The sequence below is a fragment of the Ictidomys tridecemlineatus genome, chromosome 7 (genome assembly GCF_052094955.1).
Source record: "Ictidomys tridecemlineatus isolate mIctTri1 chromosome 7, mIctTri1.hap1, whole genome shotgun sequence".
Lineage (NCBI taxonomy): Eukaryota > Metazoa > Chordata > Mammalia > Rodentia > Sciuridae > Ictidomys > Ictidomys tridecemlineatus.
Genome location: NC_135483.1, coordinates 167,248,778 through 167,276,189, shown reverse-complemented (window position 1 = coordinate 167,276,189; position 27,412 = coordinate 167,248,778). Strand labels below are relative to the sequence as shown.

The 27,412-nt window shown below is 33.1% G+C and overlaps 1 protein-coding gene and 1 non-coding gene across 11 annotated transcripts in view; both read right to left on the bottom strand.

Annotated features, from left to right (window-relative positions):
- The window catches only part of Nbeal1 (neurobeachin like 1), a 185,907-nt gene that overhangs the window by 89,280 nt on the left and 69,215 nt on the right, over nucleotides 1-27,412 (bottom strand). For 5 of the 10 annotated variants that reach the window (XR_013424260.1, XM_040294730.2, XM_021735694.3 and 2 more), the window contains exons 11-24: nucleotides 23,740-23,826; nucleotides 21,631-21,717; nucleotides 17,245-17,343; nucleotides 16,576-17,156; nucleotides 15,737-15,869; nucleotides 14,846-14,965; nucleotides 13,360-13,663; nucleotides 11,042-11,127; nucleotides 4,507-4,596; nucleotides 3,507-3,675; nucleotides 2,787-2,920; nucleotides 2,159-2,318; nucleotides 1,950-2,052; nucleotides 902-1,058 (exon numbers count right to left, since the gene is read on the bottom strand). Coding sequence is in view for 9 of the 10 variants with exons in the window: in XM_040294730.2 (XP_040150664.2) it covers nucleotides 902-1,058; nucleotides 1,950-2,052; nucleotides 2,159-2,318; nucleotides 2,787-2,920; nucleotides 3,507-3,675; nucleotides 4,507-4,596; nucleotides 11,042-11,127; nucleotides 13,360-13,663; nucleotides 14,846-14,965; nucleotides 15,737-15,869; nucleotides 16,576-17,156; nucleotides 17,245-17,343; nucleotides 21,631-21,717; nucleotides 23,740-23,826 (2,310 nt within the window). In the remaining variant the exon portion in view is untranslated. The remainder of the gene's footprint in view (nucleotides 1-901; nucleotides 1,059-1,949; nucleotides 2,053-2,158; nucleotides 2,319-2,786; nucleotides 2,921-3,506; nucleotides 3,676-4,506; nucleotides 4,597-11,041; nucleotides 11,128-13,359; nucleotides 13,664-14,845; nucleotides 14,966-15,736; nucleotides 15,870-16,575; nucleotides 17,157-17,244; nucleotides 17,344-21,630; nucleotides 21,718-23,739; nucleotides 23,827-27,412) is intronic. The other 5 variants (XM_040294731.2, XM_078017875.1, XM_005338923.5 and 2 more) reach the window with 3 other exon arrangements.
- On the bottom strand, nucleotides 13,150-13,255 carry LOC120883764 (U6 spliceosomal RNA). Its single transcript, XR_005725962.1, has one exon. It is a non-coding gene; the product is annotated as a U6 spliceosomal RNA (small nuclear RNA).

The window sequence follows — 27,412 nt, the reverse complement described above, 5'->3', positions numbered from 1 at the left end:
AAGAGACCCTCCTATCTCAGCCTTGCAGTACCTGGGACTACAAGCCCACAAAACCACATCTAGCTTTCACCTACATGTCTAACAAGCCTCCCGGTTAAAGTATGTAAGGGACTAGAAGCTAAAAACTACTACTTTAAAGGATAGTTCTGAGGATTAAACAAGATAGTATATGTAGGAGTATTTTGAAAACAGATAAATATTTACAATTTATTTCTTATGCAACATGTTTATGAACTTATCTTTATATTCATGTTAAAAATCTACTCAGTCTAATAGAATAAGTTATACTTCACATATGTACATTCTACCAAAAATACATTCCACTGTCATGTATGACTAAAAAACATTTTTTTAAGTTATCTATGTGGAAAAAAAAAATCTACCCAGCAGCCAGGCATGGTGGCACACACTGTGATCCCAGTGACTCGGGAGGCTGAAGCAGGAGGACGATGAGTTCAAACCCAGCCTCAGCAACTTAATTGAGACCCTGAGCAACAGAGTGAGACCCTGTCTCTAATATAAAAGAAGACTGGGAATGTGGCTCGGTGGTTAGGTGCCCCTGGGTTTAATCCCTGGTACCAAAAAAAAAAAAAAAACACCCAGTAAATTTGATGATACACATACACCATGTAGGCCATGAAAACAGACTTCAGAATTGCCAGATAAAGCCTGTATTTCCACATTTTACACTTTTGAGCTAAATAAAACACTAAATTACAATATCATCTACTTATTAAAGTTTCAGATAGTAAATAAAAGTCATTTATTTAATTATGTAATATTGTATGTGACATTACATAATCTTATTCTTGAAGTAATTAAGGAAATATGTAAGTTGACAAGATGAGAGAGCAACTTAAATATTAAAAAGAAAGATTAGATTAGATCCCTGGCTTAATACCTGTTCTTCTTCATTAGTAGCAGCTATGTAACACATTATGCTTTGTATCTCTTCATGAGTTCCACCCTTGCATAGAAAATATTTAATGAGTCCATACAAAGATGTCCTTATTGTTCGAATGTCATCAAGAGATAGCTCATGACACTTACAACTACTCCTAAAAGAGAAAAACAGAAGCATAATTGAAAATTTAACTTGTAACACTTTTGTACATTTCATATGAAAGAATTCTTAGTTTAAAAAGAGACCTTTCCACATAATTATTATAATTCATGATAATTTTGGCTTGTTTTTCTTTTTCTTTTTTTTAAATATTTTTTAGTTGCCAGGGGATTTTTTTACTTTGTTTATTTATATGTGGCACTGAGGATTGAACCTAGGGCCTCACACATGCCAGGCAAGCACTCTACCACTGAGCCATAACCTCAGCCCCTTGTTTTTCTTTTTAAGGAAAATCTTTTGTAGTGTTTTAGTGACAAAATTAAAAATATTAAAACAGCTTACATTTATACAACACTACGTAGTACACAGAATTGTATGTGCTTTTTACATTAGTAACTTATGTTACTAATGTAAATCACCATAGGAAGGTTTTAGTTTGTTTGTTTTAGAGGGAAGGGGATACCGGGGATTAACCACTGAGACACATCCCCAACCCTTTTTGGGTTTTATTTTGAGACCCGGTCTTGCCAAGTTGCTTGCAGTCTTACTAAATTACTGAGGTTGGCTTTGAAATTGAGATCCTCCTGCCTCTGTCTCCAGATTACAGGTGTGCACCACCACGCCTGGCAGAGGTTTTACTTTTCACAGGGGAAGAAACCTCAAGCACAGAAAATTTGGGTAATCTGCCTAAAGCTACACAATTAGTGAAACCAATATTCAAAACTGATATATGTAGATCGATTATTCATCCTTTTAACCTCCAAACTATCCTGCTTCTCTGAAATTAAAGGATATTAGAATCACTGGTAGTGAGAAAATCTACCCATTCCAGTTAAGTAGCAGAATAAAAATATAACAACCTAAGGAAGGATCAAGACTGTCATACCCATAATAAATCCTAAGTGTATCAAGGAGAAACTGCACACCATATTTCTTTCGGAAAATTCTCCTGCTATCTTTAATGATGGTTGAAAGATATTGTATATGACCTAAAATAGAAAATTCACTTGTAAATGATGTTATCTACAATAATCACAGACATAGTTATAAATTTCTAAAATAACTACAAAATTTTATCAAATAGCCTGCTCTCACCAATTCGAAAGGGAAAATCTCCTCGATTCCAAATACGGAAGTCAAAGAGTAAATACTGATACATTTGTTGCAGGAGTGGCATATTTTTCTCTAATGATACCTGTTCAATTAGTAGTTGAATTGCCATCAATACATTGACATCCATTAAGGTGCCTGGTACCTGAAACCAAACAGAAAAGAGTTCCATAAAATTCAATTTAAATAGCTACTATTAAATTATAATTTTAAATCAATAATTTGGAATATCTACTAAAATGTAAAAATTTTTAAACCTAGGATATAAAATATAAACAAATAAGTTATTCTGATGTAACACTAGAACACATTTTTCTAATGTCATATTCTTAAAATGGTCTTATATTTCTCAAACATTCCAAATAATAAAGATAACAAAGCCATATACTTCAAAGATTATATACTGTTATATAAATAAGTACCTCTTGTATAATACAATTCCATAAAGGTTTTTAAAAGGTGCCGCTGAAACAAACCTGATTCATTAATATAATTTGAAAACGTAACACTACAATCTTTAGTAATGTATTTATTTAGTAGGAAGTAGAGAATCCCAACACCAACTGCTAATTATAGTCATCAGCTGTATCAACCCCATGTTAGATTGGCTTACCTTCTGAAGTAAGGCACCAAGAGTTGCAACTCCATGGGAGTGAATAAGATTATCCTGGTTGATGGGATGTCTCTGAATAAAGTGCTTTATAATCAAGATAAATGTTGCAACCAGATTTTTCTCTAGTCTTGACTCTATGGAAATGAGAACATGTCATTAATTATCATAATTCATCACTTTTATTTCCATTTTCTATTCTCCATATCATAATGCATACTGTAACAAAAAGAAATTTAGTTCAAAAGTTTGCTTCCAGGCTAGAGTTGTGCTCAGAGGTAGAACACTTGCCTGGCATAAGTGAGGCCCTGGGTTCGATCCTCAGCACCACATATAAATAAATAAAACAAAAGATCCATTGAAAATTAAAACAAAACAAAACATAAAAAAGTTTGCTTCCAAAGGTGATTTGTACAATGAAATAAAAAAAAGCAGCAATAGCATGATGTATACTTACATGTATATGTAAATATTTTCTCTATCACGAATTTAATGATATAGTATTTTTCACAGTATACTAAGAGAATAATATAAGGATTGTCAGAGTAAAACCACTACCTTAACTGTTTGACCAAAGTATTATAAATTTCCTGAACTTTATTAGTAAAATTAGGGCAGCTGCTACTTTTATAAATGATTAAGTTTTTTCTAATGCTGGTATTTATTTTTCCATTAATTCTCAAATTTTTCAATGACTACTTTGTGTTAACATCATCTTAATACCTGATGCTTTTGTGGAAGTCAGTAACATACAATCTCCCTCTACAGGTGTTATCAATTCAGGAACTATGCTTTCATCCATTCCTTCAGGAATTGGTCCTTCACTAAAGTGGCTTATTTGTTCCAATAAAGGAAAGAGTACATTTAATCCACCTATGCAGTTGATGATGTCCTGAAAAGAAAAGTCATAATTTCTTAGTCTTATAAAAACAAGAACAAAGGTGTCATTTGGTATATACATAGCATATATAAAGTTACAATTTGTCACTAATATATAGGATAGCCTAAATTGAGGGATCCCTGGTGAGAGCAGGTGTCTAATAGAAAAGAGATAATCAATGAAATCTCTAGGAAGATTTACACCATACAATTTTAGGGATTAAATATGGTTTTTTTTAGTTGAAGTTGGACATGATACCTTTATTTTATTTTTATTTATTTATTTTTATGTGGTGCTGAGGATTGAACCCAAGGCCTCACATGTCCTAGGTGAGCTCTCTACCACTGAGCCACAACCCCAGCCCCAAGGTATTAAATATCTTAATACACTAAAATAGCATACTTATAGAGATTGTTATACTCATGGAAGAGTTTATAAAGGTAAATATGTTTCCTGTGAATCAGATATTCCACTGCTATAGTCATTAAGATACTTATTTATCCTTCAAATTGTACATCTATATAACATTTTAACTGAGATCTATTACTTAAATCAATCTGGAGATGTTTATAAGATAAAATCTTGCAGGGCATGGTAGTGGCACACACCTGTAATCCCAGGGGATGGCAAATTCAATGTCAGCCTCAGCAACCGAGCAAGGCCTAAGCAACTTAGTGAGATTGTCTCAAAAATAAAAAAGGGACATAGATATGGCTCATTGGCAAATTGCTTGGGTTAAATCCCCAGTAACTCCCCCCCCCCGAAAAAAAGCCTTTAAAAGGATCATTAAACTTAAACTTACTTAGATTATACTACGTTGCCCATCATTTATTATTAATTTACCTTAATATCCCAGTTCACTACTTTGTTTCCTGTTAATCTTCCATGCAAACAATTAGTAGATAAATCAAGGCAGATTGAATTTTTGCAAGCCTAAGAATAAAAGAAAATATAAAACAAAAATTAGAACAAAATTTAACTTTAACCATATAAGAAACATTACACCACCATTTTAAAAGATAAACAACGAGAAGGTGCCTACCATTTAATTTTCTTTCTTTATCCCCTTAACCCCCACCTCCAAGGACCAGGGTTTTGAACCCAGGGTCTCATACATGCTTGGCAAGCACTGAGCTACATCTCCACCTTTCTTTAAAATCTTTACATAACATCTTGCTATATTCTCAGGGTGGCCATGAATTTGTGATTCTCCTGCTTTCATCTCCTAAGCAGCCTATATTACAGGTGTATGCCACCACACTTGGCCCATCTGAGTTTTAATATTACTGTTCTCTGTCTCTTAAAGAATCAGGGACTACATCTTAAAGCACTTACTTAATAAGGCTAGGATTGTGGCTCAGTGGTAGAATGCCTGCCTAGCATGTGTGAGGCACTGGGTTTGATCCTCAGCACCACATAAAAATAAACAAATAAAATGAATGTCTATTAACAACTAAAAAAAAATTTAAAAAGCATTTACTTATCAAAATCAGGTCACTGAGTCTTATCAAATGATTAATGAACTAACTGTAACTCCTCAATCACTTGAGTTTAAATTTTTTTCTTTTTTAAATCAATATATGCAAACAGACTTATGACTTTAAAAAAAATCAGCTGGACATGGTAGTGCATGCCTGTAATCTCAGCTGCTTGGGAGGCTGAGGCAGGAGGGCTGCCAGCTTAAGGCCAGCCTGGGCAATTTAGTGAGAACTTGTCTCAAAAATAATAAATAAAAAGGGCTGGGGATGTAGCTCAGTGGTATAGCATGCTGGGGATCAGTCTTCAGTACTAAAAAAAAATCAATATTTTAATCCCATTACTACTTTCCTAGGCACAATTTCATAATACATAAGAAATGTATGATTCAAATCTGAGATAGAGCCGGGTGTGGTGGCATATGCCTGTAATCCCAGCAGCTACGAAGGCTAAGACAGGAGGATTTCAAGTTCAAAGCCAGCCTCCGCAATGGTGAGGCGCTTAGCAACTCAGTGAGACCCTGTCTCTAAACAAAATACAAAATAGGCTGGGGTTGTGGCTCAGTGGTTGAATGCCCCCGAGTTCAATCCCTGGTAGCAAAAGAAAAAAAAAAAGTGAGAAATCACAAGAGAATATATTTTATTTGATTATATAAAAATCCAATTGTGGCCATAAAACACTATTTACCTGTATATTAAAGACACAATTCTGATTTAATTCAGAGTAAGAATTTAATCTGTAATTCAAAAAGTTATTAAAAACCATTTAACTTCCTTTCATGAAGTCATGTAACTTCACACTAAATCTGAATCTTCAAGTAATGAAACATCTTTGCATTTGATTCCCATTCCAAAAGAAAAGAACATACATGATATAGCTATTGCTTTTCTCTTAAGGAAACTAAGAAAATTTAATTTAAAAAAGAATATTTAGCAGTCTACGTCAATCTCAGAGAAGAAATGTCTTCTTCCAGCTGCTTCTTTGAGCACTCTTTACATATGACCTCTCTTAACACGGTAATCTCCTAATGGTATGACTGCCTGCAGTCTCTTACCTCTCCAATCCAACTTTTGTACTGTAGTTCAAGAACTTTTTTCTAAAATGCAAACCTTAACATTCTACTCTTCTGTGTAAACCCCTTAACCTGGCATACAAGGTTTGCTATAATCTGGTCTCTACTTCCTCTCTAAACTCATTTCCTGACATATCTTCCCCTGCTCAGATACATACATGTAAAACCCTGTTTTATAGTCTATGCCTTTGTAGATGCTGCTCACTGTGAATTCCTCTTTAATCCTGCCTTTTAAGATACAACTCCAATCTCCCTAGAAGAACAAACCATTCCCTGCTTGTATACACGCTACATTTTGTACAGAACTGCAACACAGAAATACTGTATAATGGTTCAAGATATGCACTCATCAGACTGGGTTGTAAATTTAGCATTATCGTTCACTAGAATTATGAAGCTAGTCAATATACTTATCTTTACTGAGCCTAACAAAAAAGAAAGCTTAGAAAAGATACAGATAATACTATATACATCTCAGGGCTTTTGTGAAGATTAAGTCAAACAGTATAGTAGTTAATATACTATAAACACATAATGAATGATAGCTAAAAAATTATATTACACTTTTTTACATGTTTATCTCACTTTAGATGGCAAGATTTGTAAAAGCTAGACTTAAGTCTTAAGGTATTCCTCTTTGTTTCCTAAGAATTTTCACAATTCTTGTCAGTTTACTGAGTGTCAAAGAAAAGACAAATCAATTGTGAACAAATAAATGATTAAACATCCCCTGCAAAAGAGAGCAAAAATGAAAACACTGATGACTACTGAACAGTTCCATACAGCCGCTTTTAGCAAACTGTCATTTGTTAATAACTGAGTTATTTAAAAAAAATGTTTTATGTTCAAACGACTTAGGAAATAAAAGATAAAACTAAAAGAAAGGGTTTGGGGGCGGAGGTAGGATTTTTAAACTTTCTCAAATTTTCTAAGAGGGCTATAAAGAATACAACAGCTCTACAAATTTATTTAACCATAGAATCCTTGTATCATGATATACCACAGTTTTGGAGAAACACTCCTTCAGTAAACTGCTTTACTTATTATGCTATCAGTCATATTGCATTTCTTGGGGGAAAAAACAAGGTAATAGCTATTTTTTAAAAATATATAAAATTGAAAATTTAAGTTTGAATAGTATAAAATTGGGAACAAATAAATAACTAAAACCCCTGCAAAAGAGGACAAAAATGAAAACACTGATGACTACTGAACGATTCCAACAATTCCATAATACCTTAAATTATTAAGTTCAAAATTATTTTAAAAGTGTAGCTGGGTAAACAAATATATATCATTGGTAAAATGAAAAGCAAACAGAAGATACAAAACTCAAGAAATGTTATAACCAACACAATGCAAGGACCTCAAAAGAGTCCAAGGTAATTTTTTAAATACTAATAAATATTTTAGGACAAACTGAATATAGTCATATATGAAATTATGGATCAGTTTCTCATGTTGGTAAATGGTTATATAGAAATATTAGGGATGAAGTTTTGATAGCTATGTTTGTTATTGTTATTTTAGGTTCTGAGATTTAACCCAGAGGCACTTTACCACTGAGCTACATTCCCAGCCTCCCTTTTTTATAACCTTTATTTTTTATTTTGAGACAGGGTCTCACTAAGGGCCTCCATAAATTGCTGAGGCTGATCCTTAATTTACAATCCTCCGGTTTCAGCCTCCAGAGCTGCTGGGATTACAGGCAAGCACCACCTCATCCAGCCTGACAGCTATGTTAATTTCCTTTCACAAATGATTTGAGACAGCCAGAAAGTAAGGCAAAATGTTAATAACTGGTGAATTTACATGTACAGAATACTGCATATCACTTTACTATTATTTTGACTTTTCTGTAGGCTTGAAATTTTTCAAAATAAAAAGTTGCCAAAGGCATTTCTGTACATCAGTGACAAATCCTCAGAAAGTGAAACTAGGAAAACCACTCCATTTATAATAGCCTCAAAAAAAAAAAAAAAAAAACTTGGGAATCATCTGAACGAAAGAGGTGAAAGACCTCTACAATGAAAACTACAGAACTAAAGAAAGAAATTAAAGACGAGCTTAGAAAATGGAAAGATCTCCTTGTTCTTGGATAGGCAGAAATAATATTCTCAAAATGACCATATTATCAAAAGCACTATACAGATTCAATGCAATCCCAATCAAAATCCCAATGACATCCCTCTTAGAAATAGAAAAAGCAAAATGAAATTTATCTGGAAAAATATAACAGACCCAGAATAGTTAAAGCAATCCACAGCAAGAAGAGTGAAGCTGGTGGCATTACTATTCCAGAACTTAAATTATACTGCAGAGCAATAGTAACAGAAACAGCATGGTATTGGCACCAAAATAGACCTGTAGACCAATGGTACAGAATAGAGGACACAGACACCAACCCTAATAACTACAGTTATCTTATATTAAACAAAGGTACCAAAAACATACATTGGAGAAAAGATAGCCACTTCAACAAATGGTGCTGGGAAAACTGGAAATCCACTTGTAATAAAATAAAATTAAATCTCTCTCTCTCACCATGCACAAAACTCAACTCAAAGTAGATCAAGGACCTAGGAATTAAACCAGAGACCTTGCACCTAATGGAAGAAAAAGTAGGCCCAAATCTCAATCAATAAATGAGATGGATTCAAGCTAAAAAGCTTCTTTTCAGCAAAATAAATAATCAGTGAGGTGAGTAGAGAGCCTACTGAAAGAGAACAAATTTTACCACAAGCCCATCAGATACAGCACTAATCTCTAAGATATATAAAGCACCCAAAAACCTTAACACCAAGAAAACAAATTACCCAATCAATAAATGGGCCAAGGAACTGAACAGACACTTCTCAGAAGAGAATATACAATCTATCAACAAATATATGAAAAAATGTTCAACATTTCTAGCAATTAAAGAAATCAAATAGGGCTGAGAATGTGGCTCAGGCGGTAGCGCGCTCGCCTGGCATGCGTGCGGCCCGGGTTCGATCCTCAGCACCACATACCAACAAAGATGTTGTGTCCGCCAAGAACTAAGAAATAAATATTAAAAATTCTCTCTCTCTCTCTCTCTCTCTCTCTCTCTTTCTCTCTCTCTCTCTCTCTCCTCTCTCACTCTCTCTTTAAAAAAAAAAAAAAAAGAAATCAAATAAAAACTATTCTAAGATTTCATCTCACACCAGTCAGAATGGCAGCTATCAAGAATACAGTCAACAATAAGTGTTGGCAAGGATGTGGGGGAAAAGAACACTCATACATTGCTGATGGAACTGCAAATTGATGCCGCCAATCTGGAAAGCAGTATGGATATTCCTTGGAAAACTTGGAATGGAACCACCATTCGACCCGGCTATCCCAGTCTTCGGTTTATATCCAAAGGACTTAAAAACAGCCTACTACAGGGATACAGTCATATCAGTGTTTATAGCAGCACAATTCACAATAGCTAAATTGTGGAACCAACCCAGATGCTCTTCAGTAAATGAATGACTAGGGAAAATTTGGTATATATACACAATGGAATATTACTCAGCATTAAAAGAAAATAAAATCATGGCATTTGCAGGAATGAAGTTGGAGAATATAATGCTAAGTGAAGTAAGCCAATCCCAAAAAACCAAAGGCTAAATGTTTTCTTTGATATGAGGATGTTGACTCATAATGGCGATGGGAAGGAACATGGGAGGAATGGAGAAATATTAGATAGGGTAAAGGGAAGGGAAGGGAATAAGGGAGAAGGGGGTAGGACTGATGGTGGAATGAGTTAGACACAACTACCCTAAGTACATGTATGAAGACATGAATGATGGGCTGGGGTTGTGGCTCAGCGGTGGAGTGCTGAGCAGTGCTAGCATATGCAGGGATCTGGGTTTGATCCTCAGCACCACATAAAAATAAATAAAATAAAGTACTGTGTCCAACTACAACTAAAAGATGGATGTTTAAAAAAAAAAAGACACAAATGGTGTGAAAATACTTTGCATACAGTGACTTGAAAAATTGTGCCCTATATGTGTAATATAAAATGAATTGCATTTTGCTATCATGTATAACAAATTAGAATAAAAAAAATTTAATAAAGAAAAAATGAAAACAAAAAGTTGGGAGAAAATAAAACTAATCACTTCATTTTATTAGGTCAGATATAACAAATACACATTCAAAAGTAATAAATTATGATTATATACCAGATTGCTATAACATATAATCTCCCACTACCAAAGCATCTCTGAATCAACATAATATTTAATATAATGAACACAACTGATGTTTATAATACTTCTCTCTTTTCTTTCCTCCCAGTTCTAACTTTTGTCTTCCATCCCTCTGTCCTTGCTGACTTCAAGTACTTTCACTAGATAAGTCCTTGAAGGAAAAACGATGACAGGCATATAGTAAGTTTCTTTTTTCTCCTTTAGTAAACATTTCTTTTTTCCCTTCATTCTTCTCTCCCTCTTTTGCTGAATCATGCTTTTTTAAAAATACCAAAGTTAGAGCACATTTCTGTTTCATCTCTCCTTCCAGAAAGTTTAGGTGAACACATGTTCAATCTGGTTCATTTACTGAATTCAGTTCATTAGTACAAATTCCAACTACAACTATTTCCATTTACACTAATGACATAATGATAACATTTGAACTCTAACTGGAAGTATCCTTAATGTTTGCTACTTCTCATCTTTCTTTGAAAAATTCATAATTCAAAAACTGGCAATTAAAGCCCCTCCATCTCAATTATCCATTGAAATGACTAAAGGAATAAAAAAGAATCTTAGTTCACAACAGAGTTATAACTAGATGGACAGTCCATGCATTTGCTCTAACCTTTGCTGTGTAGTGAAGAAGGATGTTACCAGGCAGGTCGGCCATGTCATTCTCTTGACATTTCCAAGGGCTTAAACAATTTGGACCTGAAAATTATTTATACACATACATATCATTGAATATTTATAGTCTCCTTGGTTCTGTGTTATCAAAACAAAATTTAAAGTGTTTTAAGCTACACAAATAATACACTAAACCATACTAGCTAAAATATTCTTCGAGGTTTTTGTTTGGTTTGGTTTGGTACTGGGGATTGAACCCAGGGGCACTTAATGACTAACTGAGATCCTCTGCCCCTATTATTTTTAATTTTGAGACAGGGTCTCACTAATTTGCTTAGGGCCTTGCTTAGTTGCTGAGGCTGGCTTTGAACTTGAAATCCTCCTGCCTCAACCTCCCAAGCTGCTGGAATCACAAATGTGCGCCACAGTGTCTGGCTGTACTTTAGTTTTTATATCACCTCCAAGTTATCCAAAACCTAGAAAAATTAGGAAGTGGATCAACCTTCACTCCATAAAGGATACTGTACATAGCATAAAAAAGCTATTATCAAATATAACAAAGTCCACCTACTAATCTAATGTAAACAAATTCATATGAATAAGAAGATAGTAAAACGTCCAATCAATGGGAATAGACACCACAGAAATGAAATAGCACCTGAGCATAAAAAAAAAAATTACCCAACTTTACTAAAAAATCGAAGAACAACAAGTTCAAATAAGGTTCTATTTTACATTGAATAATGAAGGAAATGTTATTGATGCTATGGTGAAACTGGTATGTTTCTGTTTTCCTGGTGGGCACTGTGAATTCTTATATCCCTTTTGGAAATGGATTATGCAACATGTACTGGGATTTTAATATATTCATTGAATATTTATCCTAAGAATTTATCATTACATACAACAAAATAAGAAAAACTAAGTACAAACAGTTCATTAACTTTAAACATTGAAGTTTTATACCAATACTAAAAATTTTATAAACAACCTAAATAAATCACACATTATGAATTCAAAGAAACATTATACAACCATCTAAAATGATCACTTATGAAGACTAAAAATAATTATTTGTTAGAGGAGAATTATAAGTAGGAAAATTATAAGAACAAAATGTGAACTACATAGCCATAATGACTAAACAAAATGACTTATTACTAGTTTTAATTTATTTGGATTATGGACTACCTGTAAACATTCTGGTGAGTTCAAAGGTTTACCATAAACTTTGAAAATCTGGATTGTCCCATTCATGTCAAAACTCTGGTAATCTAAAAAGGATATGTTGACCGCCCCCTCCCCCCAAAAAAAACCATTCTGCAAAGTTAATGTATATGACTTTCAGAGACTTAACATCTGAACATCCTGCTAGAATATAATTTTGTAAGTAGTTATGATTCAAAAATAATTAATGTATGTGTGTGTGTGTGTGTGTGTATGTGTGCGCTTAAAATCTTGGTCAAAAATAAAGGCCAAAACAAAAAATTGTACAATCTTATTTTTCTTCAGGGATATTAATACATCAATTATAAAGATGACAAGTTTTCAAACAAGACTCATGATTTCTTATGGAGATAAGCTTATATTTTGTTTTATCAATTCACTAATATTTGACAAAAGAACTGGCATTGTTATGGATGGCCCTAAAATTCATGTTAAAGATATAGTCTCCAATATGACTATACTTGGAAATAGAGTCTTAAGGAGTTAAAGTTATATAAAGTCATAATAGTGGATCCCTAATCTGATATGGCTCCTTACAAGAAAAGAGACAGCAGAGGTCTCTTATTCAGTCCACATGCAAACAGAGGAAAAACCCTACAACACTGCAATGTGGCAGCTACCCACAACTGTGAAGAGAAGCTTCACTAGAAAACAATCTTGATGCACACTGCTCTTGGACTTCTAGTTTCCAGAACTGTGAGAAAATAAATTTCTCTTGTTAAAGCCACCAAGTCTGTGGTATTTTGCAATGGCAACTCTAGGAGAATAATTCTGGCAGTTTATGGATGATATCTTGAAATATTTTCCAAAGGTTTGTTTTATTTATGCTTACAAAAAAAATATAGTACATGGGGACTTTTCCTTTCCTTTCATTTTTTTTTTAATATGGAACACTTCACGAATTTGCGTGTCATCCTTGAGCAGGGGTCATGCTAATCTTCTCTGTATTGTTCCAATTTTAGTATATGTGCTAAATTTTATATGCTTAAGGGAGCACTCCTTTGATTTTCAATGAAAACAAATACACTCTCCAAATAGTTTCTTTAGAAAATTTTAAATTTAATTAAACAGTATAATGTACATGCTTACCTGCTAAATACAATGCTTTCACCTGAGGAGGCTGCAGTGCTTCATAAAAGATAATAACAGACCCTAGCTGACCTTCCAGAGATGTGGGACATCCCCATTCACTGTCTTGGGTTCCAGCTGATATCAATTTGGTAACTAATTTTGATTTTTCAGTTGCTCCTCCCCAGGAGGCTGATGATAGAATTCCACCAAATGATGCCCGATGAGGGGTAATGGGAGAAGAAAATGGTGGATCTGGAATTTGAGATGGTGGAGGAGTGGTGGTTCTTTGTCCAGCTGAACCAATACAACAGGAAGTAAAAGACTAAGAAACAAACAAAATATTACACCATTTTAAATAAATATCAAATTTCATGTTTAAAATTACACAGTGAGAGCCGGAGATATAGCTCAGTGGTACAGCCCTTGCCTAGTATTTGCAAGGCCCTAGGCTTAATCCCCAGTGATGGAAAAAATAAATTAGAAATAAATAGCAAAAACTAAGCAAATAAACAGACTGAAAATTATGTTTTATTTTTACTGGATCAAGATGTATATATGCATGTATATACACAAGAAATCATTACCAAAGTTCCCCTTGGCCAATAAAATTCAGATGTATTATTTTTATGACTCACTTTACATACTTGTGATTTAAAAATAGTTTAATGAGTGTATATTATGAAAAAATTTTTAAACAGCTTTACTGTTATCTAAAATAGAAAAAAACTACTTTTCCCCCTTAAAATTTACAGAGAATTATGAATCAGTATAATGCTCATTACAGGCTATTCTTAAAATGGTCATCAAAAACAGTAAGAAATTATTCAACTCCTAGAAGGACTTGAGAAATAATCTACTCCATTACATTACCTTCAGAAAAGACTTTCTCAAAATTATCCAAAAATTCTCAAAGAACTTTTACATAAGTAGTCACTGAGAACCACCTCTGTAAATAAAGTCTATCTTATACCTAACTACAACAACATGCAAGGTTTTTAAAAAATATTTTTTAAATTGTAGATGGACACAAAACCTTTATTTTATTTATTTTTATGTAATGCGAAGGATAGAACCCAGTGCCTCATATATGCCAGACAAGTACCCTACCACTGAGCCACAATCCCAGCCCCCAACATGCAAGTTTTAAGTGTCTTCATTATTTCAAATTAATGTGAATGGAAGAGTTCATAATAATATTTCATAAGAGAGTTTTATTAAATTATCTAATCATTTCTCTGGCTTCCTGTTTTAAGTCTTTTTTTTTTCCCCTTAAATCTTCAATTGCATTTGTTTCTTCCTTGAATTGTTTTCCTTTTCAACACACTGTCTGACAAAATCTAATGATAGAGTGACAAATGAATATTAATTTACTATCTTAATATATAGAATACACTTCCAAATTTTAGGGCCCTATATTTTGAATAAACAAAATCTTCTAAATTAACTGAAATCTTTAAGAGTTATCAATCAAGTAAGCCTGAAAGAGTAGGTTAAATATACTTACCTCATTCATGGCAGGAAATCTGAGAGGGGCAGAAACCTTCTGTTGTCCATTGTCATAGATATAAACAAGACTCTGACCAAAGGGTCTTTTTCCAGGCATGTGAACAATAGTTATGTTGTGCTGGTGAAGTAAAACATACATGTGAAAGGCTAAAATTATACTGCCTTTGGAATGACAAATGTTTTCAAAGTATTACTCTATAATTTGTTTGTGTGAACAGAATATTAAGATTAAACACAGTTAACTACTGATTATAATGATGTTCTTAAAGTGAGAATAACTTTTTCTGTAGTACTATAAAACACTTAAACCTTTTCTAAAAAATGTAAAAAAAAAAAATCAAAACATAATGTCTTTTCTTCATTTTCCAAAGCTTTGAGTATTCTTTAAAATCAATCTTTCTAATAAAGACACATTTTATATTACTAAAAAAGCAAAAGAGGGCTGGGAATGTGGCTCAAGCAGTAGCGCGCTCGCCTAGCATGCGTGGGGCGCTGGGTTCGATCCTCTACACCACAAAAAATAAAATAAAGATATTGTGTCCACCTAAAACTAAAAAATATTTTTTTAAAAAAGCAATAGAAATGCATTGTTTTTATTGATTTCTCATGTCATTTTAATTGAAATTCAAAATTAAATGTGCTTTTAGAAGGCCTCAAAGAAATCACAACATTTCATTTTAGTTCTTAGCAGAAATTTTACTATCATAAATTATATTTATGACAACATAAGCAGTATTAACCTTCTGACAAACTCCAAAATGAGAACCTTAAATTAAAAATTAATTGACTCTCAAAAAGCAAATGAAATAAAACTCCTTTGAAGATGCATAAAATTGTGTTTTTTCAAGAAAAGAACCAACAAGTTAAATATGATGTCTCAAAGCCTTACCCAGAGGGAATCACAGAAACTGTGGTCAGGAAGCATAACTGTTGCATATTCTCTTCTGGTGCACACTGCCACAACCAACATACCTGAATGGGTAATAAAAGCTTCAAAACCCATGCCACTTCCTGTAAAAAAGCTAACATAAATATATATTATCAGAACTCCTGAAGTTAGTTGATGAGTTTCATCATCACTGAAACCCACAGAATCATAAAGCCATCTTGAACACCTTTATCAGCAATGCAGTAGCTTAAACTCTAATGCCACACATCGGTCCAACTTTGTTTCAAAGACATTTTTAAATTTTTTTTTTTTTGGTATAAGAGTTAACAAATCATACAAGGCAGCATTATAACTATAATTCCATTAGCAAACTATAATAAAACTAAAAAAATTTAAGATCTTCAATATTCTTCCAAATAAAATTCAGAAAGCATACATAAAGGTCTTAAAAATCACAAGAATTAAAAATTATTAGGTACTGCAGTCTAGATAGACATGTACATAAATTTTCTGGTCCTTTATATAAGAAGTATATAGTACCTTCAATGGGTCACAAAGATTATCATTGAAGCTTATTAATCCTTTCTTCTCCACTTTTATAGTCCAAAACTAACCTCAGAACTTAAGTAGCAAATATCTGACTTATATAATTATTATTAAATATATATATAATAAAGCACTTATAATTAAACTACATGTAGCTAAAAGACAAAGAAACTTCAGATAAATTGTTGTACATTTAAAAGTAAGATATTTCCAGAGGCTTTTTCCCATTTGGGAACCATAGGATATATACTGCTATGACAATATTTATGTAAATTCCATAACTATACCATTACCTGTATAATTGTTTTCTTTTTCCTCCTTTGTTAGTAACACCAAGAGTCAACTGATCCTGATCTAAACAAAACCAAGCACTGAAAGAAAAGGCAGACCCTGGCCATTTCTGTATGGGGGGCACAGAAATTCCTGCCATACTATGTGACAAATTAAAATACTGCAGTGCACTCTCTAGACTAAGTTTTCGGGCCATTGTCAGTATCGCTCGAGTCACAGCAGTGGTATAAGGATGAATAAACTCAGATTGATCCACCCTGAGCAATCTCAGCAAGCTACGGATTTCTTCTGAGCTCACTGACTGACTCCCCAAGGAACCATAGATTGCAATCAAGTTCTCAGCACAAATTCGATGAAGGGAAGAATGGGAATCAAGGGTTTCAATGATCCTAATTCCCATGTTTGCATTGACACATGTAGTTCGACTCTGCCTATTAATACAACAAATTTTCTTCAGCCAATCAGAGATGAAGATTTGCAGGTCATGGGATTCAAGCTCTGGAAGCCACTGGATAAGAAGCAAGAGAGGATGGACATTACTAATGCCCAAAATCCCAACTGAAGTATGGTCACCCTCTACAGCCTGAAAAAACAACATAAAAAATAAAAGATTAGTTACCATTTTTGAAATGGAGATAAATTAGCTTTTTTAAAAAAGGTTAAAAACTCACCATGTTCATAAGTTCTTTAAGTAGTTCCAGTGGAGGCTGACCCAGAGATTTTAATACTTCAAACATGTGTGTATAACCAATTCTTTCTTTAAATATTTCCTAGAGGAGAAAACAATATATAAAAGCACATTTTAAATGCCTAGATTTGTTGAAATATTAAAGATATTGAAAACCCTTTAAAGCTAATGAACTTAATATTAAATTAAAAAAAGACTATGAATTCAATATTCTCTCAAATTACATGTGTTCATCTTTAAATAGAATCCTTACAACTTCTGAAACAAGAGTTATAATAATCTATCAAAATGCAAAACAAAGTGAGCATAACTGTCTTTAGAACTTTTTTTAATACTTACAGAATACAGCAAATGACACTTAACCTTTTAAAGTAATTTTTAATTAATAGAGTATTAAGTGAAATTAAAATAAAAATTGAGAAAAAAAATGAGAAAACTTGGAGGTAAGAGGAGTCAGATAATAACCTCAAAGAACCAAAGAGTTCTGGCAATTTTAAATAATGGCCAGAAAAAGAAAAAAAAACTGAATACATAGAGTTTTCTCTCTGCTCTTTGAATCTAAATGGTCTAAATTATTGGGAGCATTAACTTCATTTTAGAAAGTTCTATATTACATATATTTTAAACAGTAGGCACCTAATGTCATACAGTGAAATATATAGATAACCAACAAAAGTAGAAAATACTAAATCAGTCCATTAAATTAGGCAAATGTTTATACACTCATTATAAAATCAAAAGATTTAAACAAAACCAGTAAAACTGGTTGTATTTAGAAAGGAGAAATAGTTGCACTGTGGGCCAAGGATAGGAGGAAATCTTGTTTTCAAAGGGTATTTGTTATATAACCTTTGGTTTTTAAACCATGTAAAGTATTACACAGTCAACAACAAAAACAAAGGAAAAAAAACTCTTTAAAAAACCTTGAGCTTTGAATTTCAGAATATATTATATGCAATCCATTACACTCAAAAAATCAATCACTTAGAATTTAAAAAATTATTTCTTCCTTACAAAAACAATTAAATGCACATTTAAGTCAGAAGTTGGACTGTAAAATCCAAAACCTTATTCAATAGAAACCTAACCATGAGTTTCAACAACATTTCCAGGGCAAAAGTTAGTTTCCTAAGACAAACCAACTAGGGAATACAACTGAAGGAATGAATCAGGGAACAGAGAGTAATTAGTTCATTTCTGGAACCAGAAAAGTGAGGAATAAAAGATGTTAGAGGTGGGAGATAGGTAAATAAAGTGGTAATAATGTCACTAACATTTATTTAGCATTTACCGTGTGCCTTGCTCTGTGTTTACCATTTTATACAGATGACCCTACTAATCATTACAATTACTCAATAAAATAGTTGTCAGCATATAGGGAGCTAACAGCATAAGTGAACAGAAGGACAGTCAGAGGTAGTGAATGAGAAGGGACAGAAAACCCTGCAGGTTAGTGACTACAATCAAAGAAACAGAATCACCATGCCTATAAAACTTGGAAAAACAAACCTCAAAGTGACAGGGCAGATCACACGTGAAAAATATTTATGTTACAGATAGTCATAAACTGACTAAATAGAGAAAACCGGTTTTCTTCTTTTTTAAAAAAGAGAGAGAGAGAGAGAGAGAATTTTTTAATATTTATTTTTTAGTTTTCGGTGGACACATCTATTTGTATGTGGTGCTGAGGATTGAACCCAGCGCCACGCGCATACCAGGCGAGCGTGCTACCACTTGAGCCACATCCCCAGCCCCAAAACAGGTTTTCTTTATTAACAAAGAAAAATTACAATATAAAACCAAATTCCTTAAATTAACAAAAGATTCACTTAAAAGCAATCTTTAACAAAAACAGTGAAGCAAGAGGCATCACAATACCAGATCTTAAAACTATACTACAGAGCAATAGTAACAAAAACAGCATAGTATCAGCACCAAAATAGACAAGTAGACCAATGGTACAAAATAGAAGACACAGAGACAAACCCACATACAGTTATCTCATATTAGACAAAGGTGCCAAAAACACATTGGAGAAAAAGATAGTCTATTCAACTAATGGTGCTGGGAAAACTGGAAGTCTGTATGTAGCAAAATGAAATTAAATCTCTCTCTCTCACCCTACATAAAAATCAACTCAAAGTGGATCAAAGAGTTAGGTACTACGGGCTGGGTTTGTGGCTCAGTGGCAAAGAGCTTGCTTAGCATGTGTGAGGTACTGGGTTCAAAACTCAGCACTGCATATAAATAAATTAATAAAATAAAGGTCCATCAACAACTAATAAAAATATTTTTTAAAAATAGTTAGGCACTAGAACAGAGACATTACATTTAAGAAGAAAAAAGAGGCCAAATCTTCATCATGTCAGCTTAGGATCTGACTTCCTTAACAAGATTCCTAAAGCGCAAGAAGTAAAATTAAGAATCAATAAATGGGATGGATTCCAACTAAAAAGCTTCTTCTCAGCAAAGGAAACAATCAATAACATGAAGAGAGAGCCTACAGACCAGGAAAAAATTTTTACCTCACGCACCTCAGATAGAGCATTAATCTCCAGGACATATAAAGAACTCAAAAAATTTAACACCAAAAAAATATATAACCCAATCAATAAAGGGGTTAAGGAACTGAAGAGACACTTCATAGAAGAAGAAATACAATCAATCAACAAACATATGAAAAAATGTTCATCAACTCTAGCAATTAGAGAAATGCAAATCAAAACCACTCTATCATTTCATCTCACTCCAGTCACAATGGCAATTACCAAGAATACAAACAAGGGCTGGGGTTGTGGCTCAGCAGCAGATTGCTCTCCTCACACGTGCAAGACCCTGGGTTCGATCCTCAGCACCACATAAAAATAAATAAGTGAAATAAAGGTACTGTGTCCAACAACAACTAAAAAATAAATATTTTTTTACAAAAGAATTCAAGCAATAATAAGTATTGGTGAAGATGTGGGGAAAAAGATACACTCATACATGGCTGTTGAGATTGCAAATTTGTGCAATCACTTTGGAAAGCAGTATAAAAATTCCTCAGAAAACTTGGAATGGAACCACCATTTGACCTAGCTATCCCACTGCTCAGTTTATACCCAAAGGACTTAGAATCAGCATACTACAGTGATTCAGCCAGATCAATGTTTATAGCAGCTCAATTTATAATAGCTGAACTATGGAACCAACCTAGATACCCTTCAACAGATAATGGATAAAGAAAATATAGTACATATATACAATGGAATATTACTCAGCCTTAAAGAAAAATGAAATTATGGCATTTGCTGGTAAATGGATGGAATTAGAGAATATCATGCTAAATGAAATGAACCAATCCCCCAAAAAACAAAGGCTGCGTGTTTTCTCTGATAAGCAGATGCTGATCCATAGTGTGTGTGTGTTGGGGGGGGTGGTAAGGAAGAATGAAGGAATTTTGGATTGTGCAAAGGGGAGTGAAGGGAGGGTGGGGCTGTGGGGTTGGGAAGGACAGTAAAATGAGACAGACATTATTACCCTATATACATGTATGATTACACTACTCGTGTGACTCTACACCATGTACAGCCAGAGGAATGAGAAGTTGTGCTCCATTTGTGTAAAATGTGTCAAAATACATTCTACTGTCATGTATAACTAATTAGAACAAATTAAAAAAAAAATAGAAGGGAGACCAGAATAGAAGAAGGGGATCAGGGGGAGGGAGGAGTGGGAAAGGGGAGATACTGGGGAATGAAACTGTCAGATTATATTGTTTTATTGTGTGCATGTATGAATACATTATAACAAATCTCAAAAAAAAAAGATCATTTCAATATCAGAGCTAGCTCCCATTCTTTGAAAAACACTGGAAATCTTCACTAATTTACAATGTCTTTTTTTGTAATTGTAGTTGAACACAATACCTTTATTCAATTAATTTACTTACTTGTATATGGTGCTGAGGATGAAACCCAGTGCCTCACACTTGCTAAGCAAGTGTATTTCCACTGAGCCACAATCCCAGGCCCATCAATGTTTTTTAAAATCCTTCAGTGTCCTTGGGGCTTTGCTTATCATTAAAATTATCAGTAAATTGGGCTGGGGCTGTAGCTCAGTGGTAAAGTGGCTGCCTAGCATGTGTGAGGCCCTGGGTTCAATCCTCAGCACCACATAAAAATAAATGAAGATACTGTGTGTTTATTTACAACTAAAAAATATTTTTAAAAATTATCAGTATTCTTACATTAAGATGAGGTATTTCATGAACTATTTTATTTCAGGTATTAAGCCATATGTATTATAGACTTTTACATATTATTTTGGGATTTATATAGTGAATAATGGCAGATCTAAGACATTTCAAAGCTTGGGAGATATGTTTTACCTTAGCAGCTGGAGATTTGTTCATTATTGCTGTCAAAGCTTGGATGGTTGACACCGCCAAACAATCCAACTGTCCCTGAAACACCTGCTGAAAGAAACCAAAAAATCAATAGCGGTCAAGATTTTTAGTCACTTAGGAAACCTCTGTTCTGAAAACCTGAAAAAATACTTAACATGCATTATATTCCTCTTCCTATGAAATGTGAAACACTGTGACCTGCAAGAAAAGTTACCTCCTTAACAGAAATAAGCCATATGTCAAAAAGAATAAGGCAAAATTCACTCATTACATTAAATATTTTTGAGGGGGAGGGAAAACCCACCCCACCAAGCTCAACACATGCTTTTAAAAATGAATGGACAATCTCAAGAGGAAGGAAGGGAGGTCTATAATTGGAAATTCTATTATGTTTTAATTTCCCTTCAAAGATATACTTGAACTTCCTAGGCTTAAATTCCATTAACGTGTATAATGAGATAGCTAAAAAGTGTACTTAATTTCCAAACTCTATATTAAAATTGATCATCATACACCAATTAATCATCATGCTCACAAACAATAAGTTATGTTTTATATAAAATGCAAATTTTGAGACAGTTCAAGAAAGAGACATGTATCTATAATCACTGTCATGTTTTTGAGAAGGCAAAGTTTAGTGCTAAAATTTTTAAGAAAGAATTTAAAAAGCTCCATTTTGTTTATGCTTCATTAAAAACCAGACATGTTAAATTTCAGGGCATTGCCTGTATAGCAAAAAAAAAAAAACAACAATCAATATTTAACAACTGACCATGACTATTACTTATAGGCTTAGCTTGAAAAGCATAGAATGTTTATATTCCTATAGATAATTATCACGAAAGCACAGAACAAGAACTGGAAAGATGTAAAAATAAATAGTCCTGAAAAATTCTGAAGCCAGTCAATCCACAAATAGGATTTTTCTCACCATCTTCCAGTAAAAAAATTCACATGCAAAGGGAACTGTTTAGATTAATTTAACTGTAGTGTTGAATTAAGCTCAATCACCTTTAGGTAGGGCATTTAATCTAAAATTCTGGTTTTTGTTGATGCTATTTATTAAATAATGCTATGTAGGATAAACATATTACATATACAATAAACATTACAGTACATATTAAACATTCTGCATACAGCAGAATTTTATACAAGTAAGATCTGTGCTAGATTTTGTCCAAGAAAAATTTTTAAAAACCTCATTATATCCACTATTTAGAATTATAACATAAACTTCTACAAGACTATTATAATTATTTTATTAAACTATATAAGTAGGCTTCAGAGGGACTAAAAGTGTATAAAGAAATCTAAAAGAGTACTCTGTAAAATATTTCCCATTGAGAAAACAATACACTAAAATATAGTTTCTTTTTATACCATAACTCTGTTAATCTAGATATTAACATAATGTTAATAAAAGACATAAGTTCTCTTACATTTTGGAAAAGAAAAGAGCAAACTTCATTCTAAGTTTTTTCCAAATTAATTTATCTAACACATGAGAAGTAACATTTACTATGTAAGTTTGCTTCATTATCCTTATATAGAGTTGAATTTTTAGACTAGAAGAAAGTTGAGTTTATACTAATTTAACATTCAAAGAGTTCACCATCTTCTTCCCTTCCTCCAAGATTCAGGTTGTCCATTGAATTATAATCATTATTTGTCAATAAGAAGCAAAGAATCAAGATATTAACAATGACCATACGTATTCACAAACAAATACCTGAGGTTCCAATTAAACCAAAGTGCTTAGAAAAGGAAGCCCCCAAAATATGAAGTCACCATCAGGTAGACAGCATTGATACTGGGATCCCATTCCTGTACTTTATATCTCCTCAAACTAAAGAGAATACATGTGCACAGATAGCATTTTATTCATTGCTTCTACAAACCACCAAGATAATTATCCTTTAGATGAAAGTAATTCTTATTTTAATATTTAAGTAATTTTCAAAAATAATTAATGAATATTAGAATTATTTAATGTTTATGTATTTTAAGAAGCAAGAAGAAAAGTACAGGAAAGTTATTCCCATTGACTGATTTTGGACTTTGGCTGAAACAAGATGCAGGCTTTGTAGATACCTGGTCCTCATTCATTTCTGTGAGTAATTTGTTGGCAAGTTCTTTCTCGTTCTTGTCTGCCACCTTATTATTAGCATTTAAAAACAGCTGTTAAAAACAGAAATAAGAATAATGGAGAAAGAAAATTAAGTTGTTACCTCTAAGAAAAATGAAACCTAAATGGATTCCCACCTTTCTTGAAAACCAATCCAAGAATCCACTTGTGAAGTATATCACTTCCAGAAATTGCAAATTATTTGCTTTTTGGGTAACAAACTAATATTAGTTTATATACCATGACTAATTATCATAGATATATTTCACCCTTAGAACTCAAAGTTACTAGAATAAGAAATAACAATAATTAAAATTAGTTAATATTCCTAACTACTTACAGAAACATCAGAAGAATGCCTCACAGGGGAGGAGGAAAGCTGCTACTGAGATAGACTCAAGATATTACAGTAAATAATGTACTTAGTCAAGTAAGTTTGTGAAATACTATTTAACTATTGAAAGGGTTATATCTTGAAATGCTTTTCTCAGAGTCTCCAACAGGCTAATGTATAACCCCACATGGAGGTCAGTGTACAGAATTTTCCAAATTTATCTTATTTGTACATCATATCAGAATGCCATAAAACAGGGATGGGGTTGTAGCTCAGTAGTACAGCACTTGCCTCACATACATGAGGCCTGGGTTTGATCCTCAGCACCACATAAAAATAAATAAATAAATATAAATATATTGTGTCCATCTACAACTAAAGAATTTTTTTAAAGAATATCATAAAACAATATTCTCCAAAGGTGTAAAGAGTTGAACTTAATTTATATTAGTTTGTATACTGGAAAGGGAGATTGGTATTATTTATGGCACACATGAGGATTACCCTCCTCTGAATGGGAAAAAAAAAAGAATCAAGTATTTTAATTTTAGATTATTTGTTGTTTTGTTTTTTCTTTGGTACTGGGATTGAACCCAGTGGCACTCTAACACTGAGCTGCATCCCCAGCCATTCTTTATTTTTGAGACAGAGTCTTGCTATATTGCCTGGGATGTCCCTGAACTTGCCAACTTCTTGCCTCAGCCTCTCAAGTAGCTGGGATTATATTCCTGTGCCACCACACCCAGCTTAATTTTAGTTTTATATACAAAACAGCATTCCAAAAGGCTTTGGACTCTGGCATAGTTTGCCTAAAGACAAAAATAATTCAAATGAGAGTGAAAGAAGAAAAAGTTAGATATATAAAAAAAACTAAAAGCATATCAAGAAGGAAGTTCTTAGGAAAATCTGTGATTTCAGAAAGTTTAGTTACGTGCTAAAATACTGCAATATAAAATTAACTGGAGTGCTGGGGCTGTAGTGGCACAGCACTTGCCTAGCATGTGTGAGGCACTGGGTTCGATCCTTAGCACCACATAAAAATAAATAAAATAAAGGCATTCTGTCCATCTACAACTACGAAAAAAATTAACTGGATAAAGGTAAGTATATAACAGGTACATAAAGCTTAATAGGCTCTTTGGAGTCAGAGACCTGAGTTGGAATCATGGCTTTCCTACTTTTTTTTTTTTTTAAATATTTGTAGGGTACATATTAGCTGGTGAGTCTAATGGTGAGTCTGGAGAATCAAGTCAATTTTTTTTTTTAAGAGAGAGAGAGAGAATTTTTTTAAAATATATATATATATATATATATATGTTTGTTTTTTTTTTAGTTTTCGGTGGACACAACATCTTTGTTTGCATGTGGTGCTGAGGATTGAACCCGGGCTGCACGCATGCCAGGCAAGAGCTATACCACTTGAGCCACATGCCCAGCCCCGGCTTTCCTACTTCTTAACTGTTTGATTTTAAGGAAAACTAATTACTCCAAGTTTGTTTTCTTAAAAATGGGAAGAATAATAAATATCTCATCAAATACCTGTACATGTTAAATGATATGGTAGTTTATTTACATGTTAAATGATATGGTAAATGATATTTACATGTTAAATGATATGGTAGTTTATTTACATGGTATGTAGCACATAACATAGACTTAGTAAATGAAAGATAGTATTATCAGCAAAGATTTGGGGGAAAAGATTGCATATTATTCAGATGCAAGGAAATAGAAATGTTCTAATGAAGCTAATACAGGTAAAAATAAGTAAGCTTTCCAAGGGTTAGGGATGTAGCTTATAGGCAGGGCACTTGCCTAGTGTGCACAAAGCCCTCTGTTCAATTCCAGTACTGCCAAAAAAAAAAAAAAAAAATAGAGAGAGAGAGAGAGAAAGAGAGGGCGAGAAAGTCTTTCCAGACAGCAACATAGCAATGTACATGAAGTATCTTCCAAAAGTTCTTACTCTTAAATGAGTAATTCTAAAAACTTACACTAAGACACAATCAAAAAACATCAAGATTTTTACCACAGCCCCAAAGTCAATGGGATGGTTTCTGAATCCCTCTTATTGCTACTACTAAAGATAATGCTGTTCTTCTGTTCTAATTCAAACATCTATGGATGGCTTTTTAAAAAATTACAATAATTCAAATCATGTTTCTTCAAGGAAACAAAATAACTTATAGTGGACTGTGACTCTCATACAAAAAGAAAGCACAGAAACTGCCAGCGGTCAGCTAAATATTTTCCATGTTTCATAAATTATTTGTGTCACTTTAACCTTTAGTTTCTAATGTTTCCAACAGGTGTGCATGTTTAAACAGCAAAACTGTCATGATTCTGTATGATGGAATAAAGCAGAATAAATGATTTATTCTTTACTAATAACAAAAGAAATCAATTTAAACAGAAAGTAATCACAGACATTTGTACCACCATGTAATACATTTTTATACATTCAGAAATAATATAAACTAGTTCATAAAATGTTTATGTATCAATATAATCTTAATTTTCCTATTTTAATGCACAGGCAACATATTTTCTACTGACTAAATGGTGAACTTAAGTGCAATTACTACAATTAGAAAACTACATATCACAATGGACTTTTAGGACCATAGGAAAAAGAAAAAACTTAGTAAGAAATCCTAGCTCCATCACTTATTAGTACTAACCTTGGACTAGTAATTATATCTTTCTTGACACACTTTTCCTTATTTGTATGATGAATAAATTGGGAAGCTTATTTCAAAGCTTCCCCCATTTTTAAAGACTTAATGACAGTCAGAATGGCTATTATCAAAAAACAAAAACAAAAAAAGAAATACTGGATATATTGTGGAGAAAAAGGAACCCTTGAACACCACTGGTGGGAATGTAAATTAGGATAGTCACTATGGAAAACAGTATAAGGTTCCTCAAAAAGCTAAAAATAGAACTACCATATGATCCAGCTATCCTACTCCTGGGTATATAACCACTGGAAATGAAGTCATCACACAAAAAAGGTAACTGCATGCCTGTATTTTTTATGGCACTATTCACAATAGCTAAGATATGGAATTAGTTTAGATGAATAGATAACAAAAATATGATACACACATAAACACAATGGGAGTATCATTCATCCATTAAAAAAAATCTTATCATTGCAGCAAAATGGATGCAACTAGATGACATCATGTTAAGGGAAACAAGTCAGACACAGACAAGTATCACCTGTTGTCTCTCATATGTGGAAACTAAAGTAGAGAGGGCTTGCCTAGAATGCACTAGTCCATGGATTCAATCCCCAGCACCAC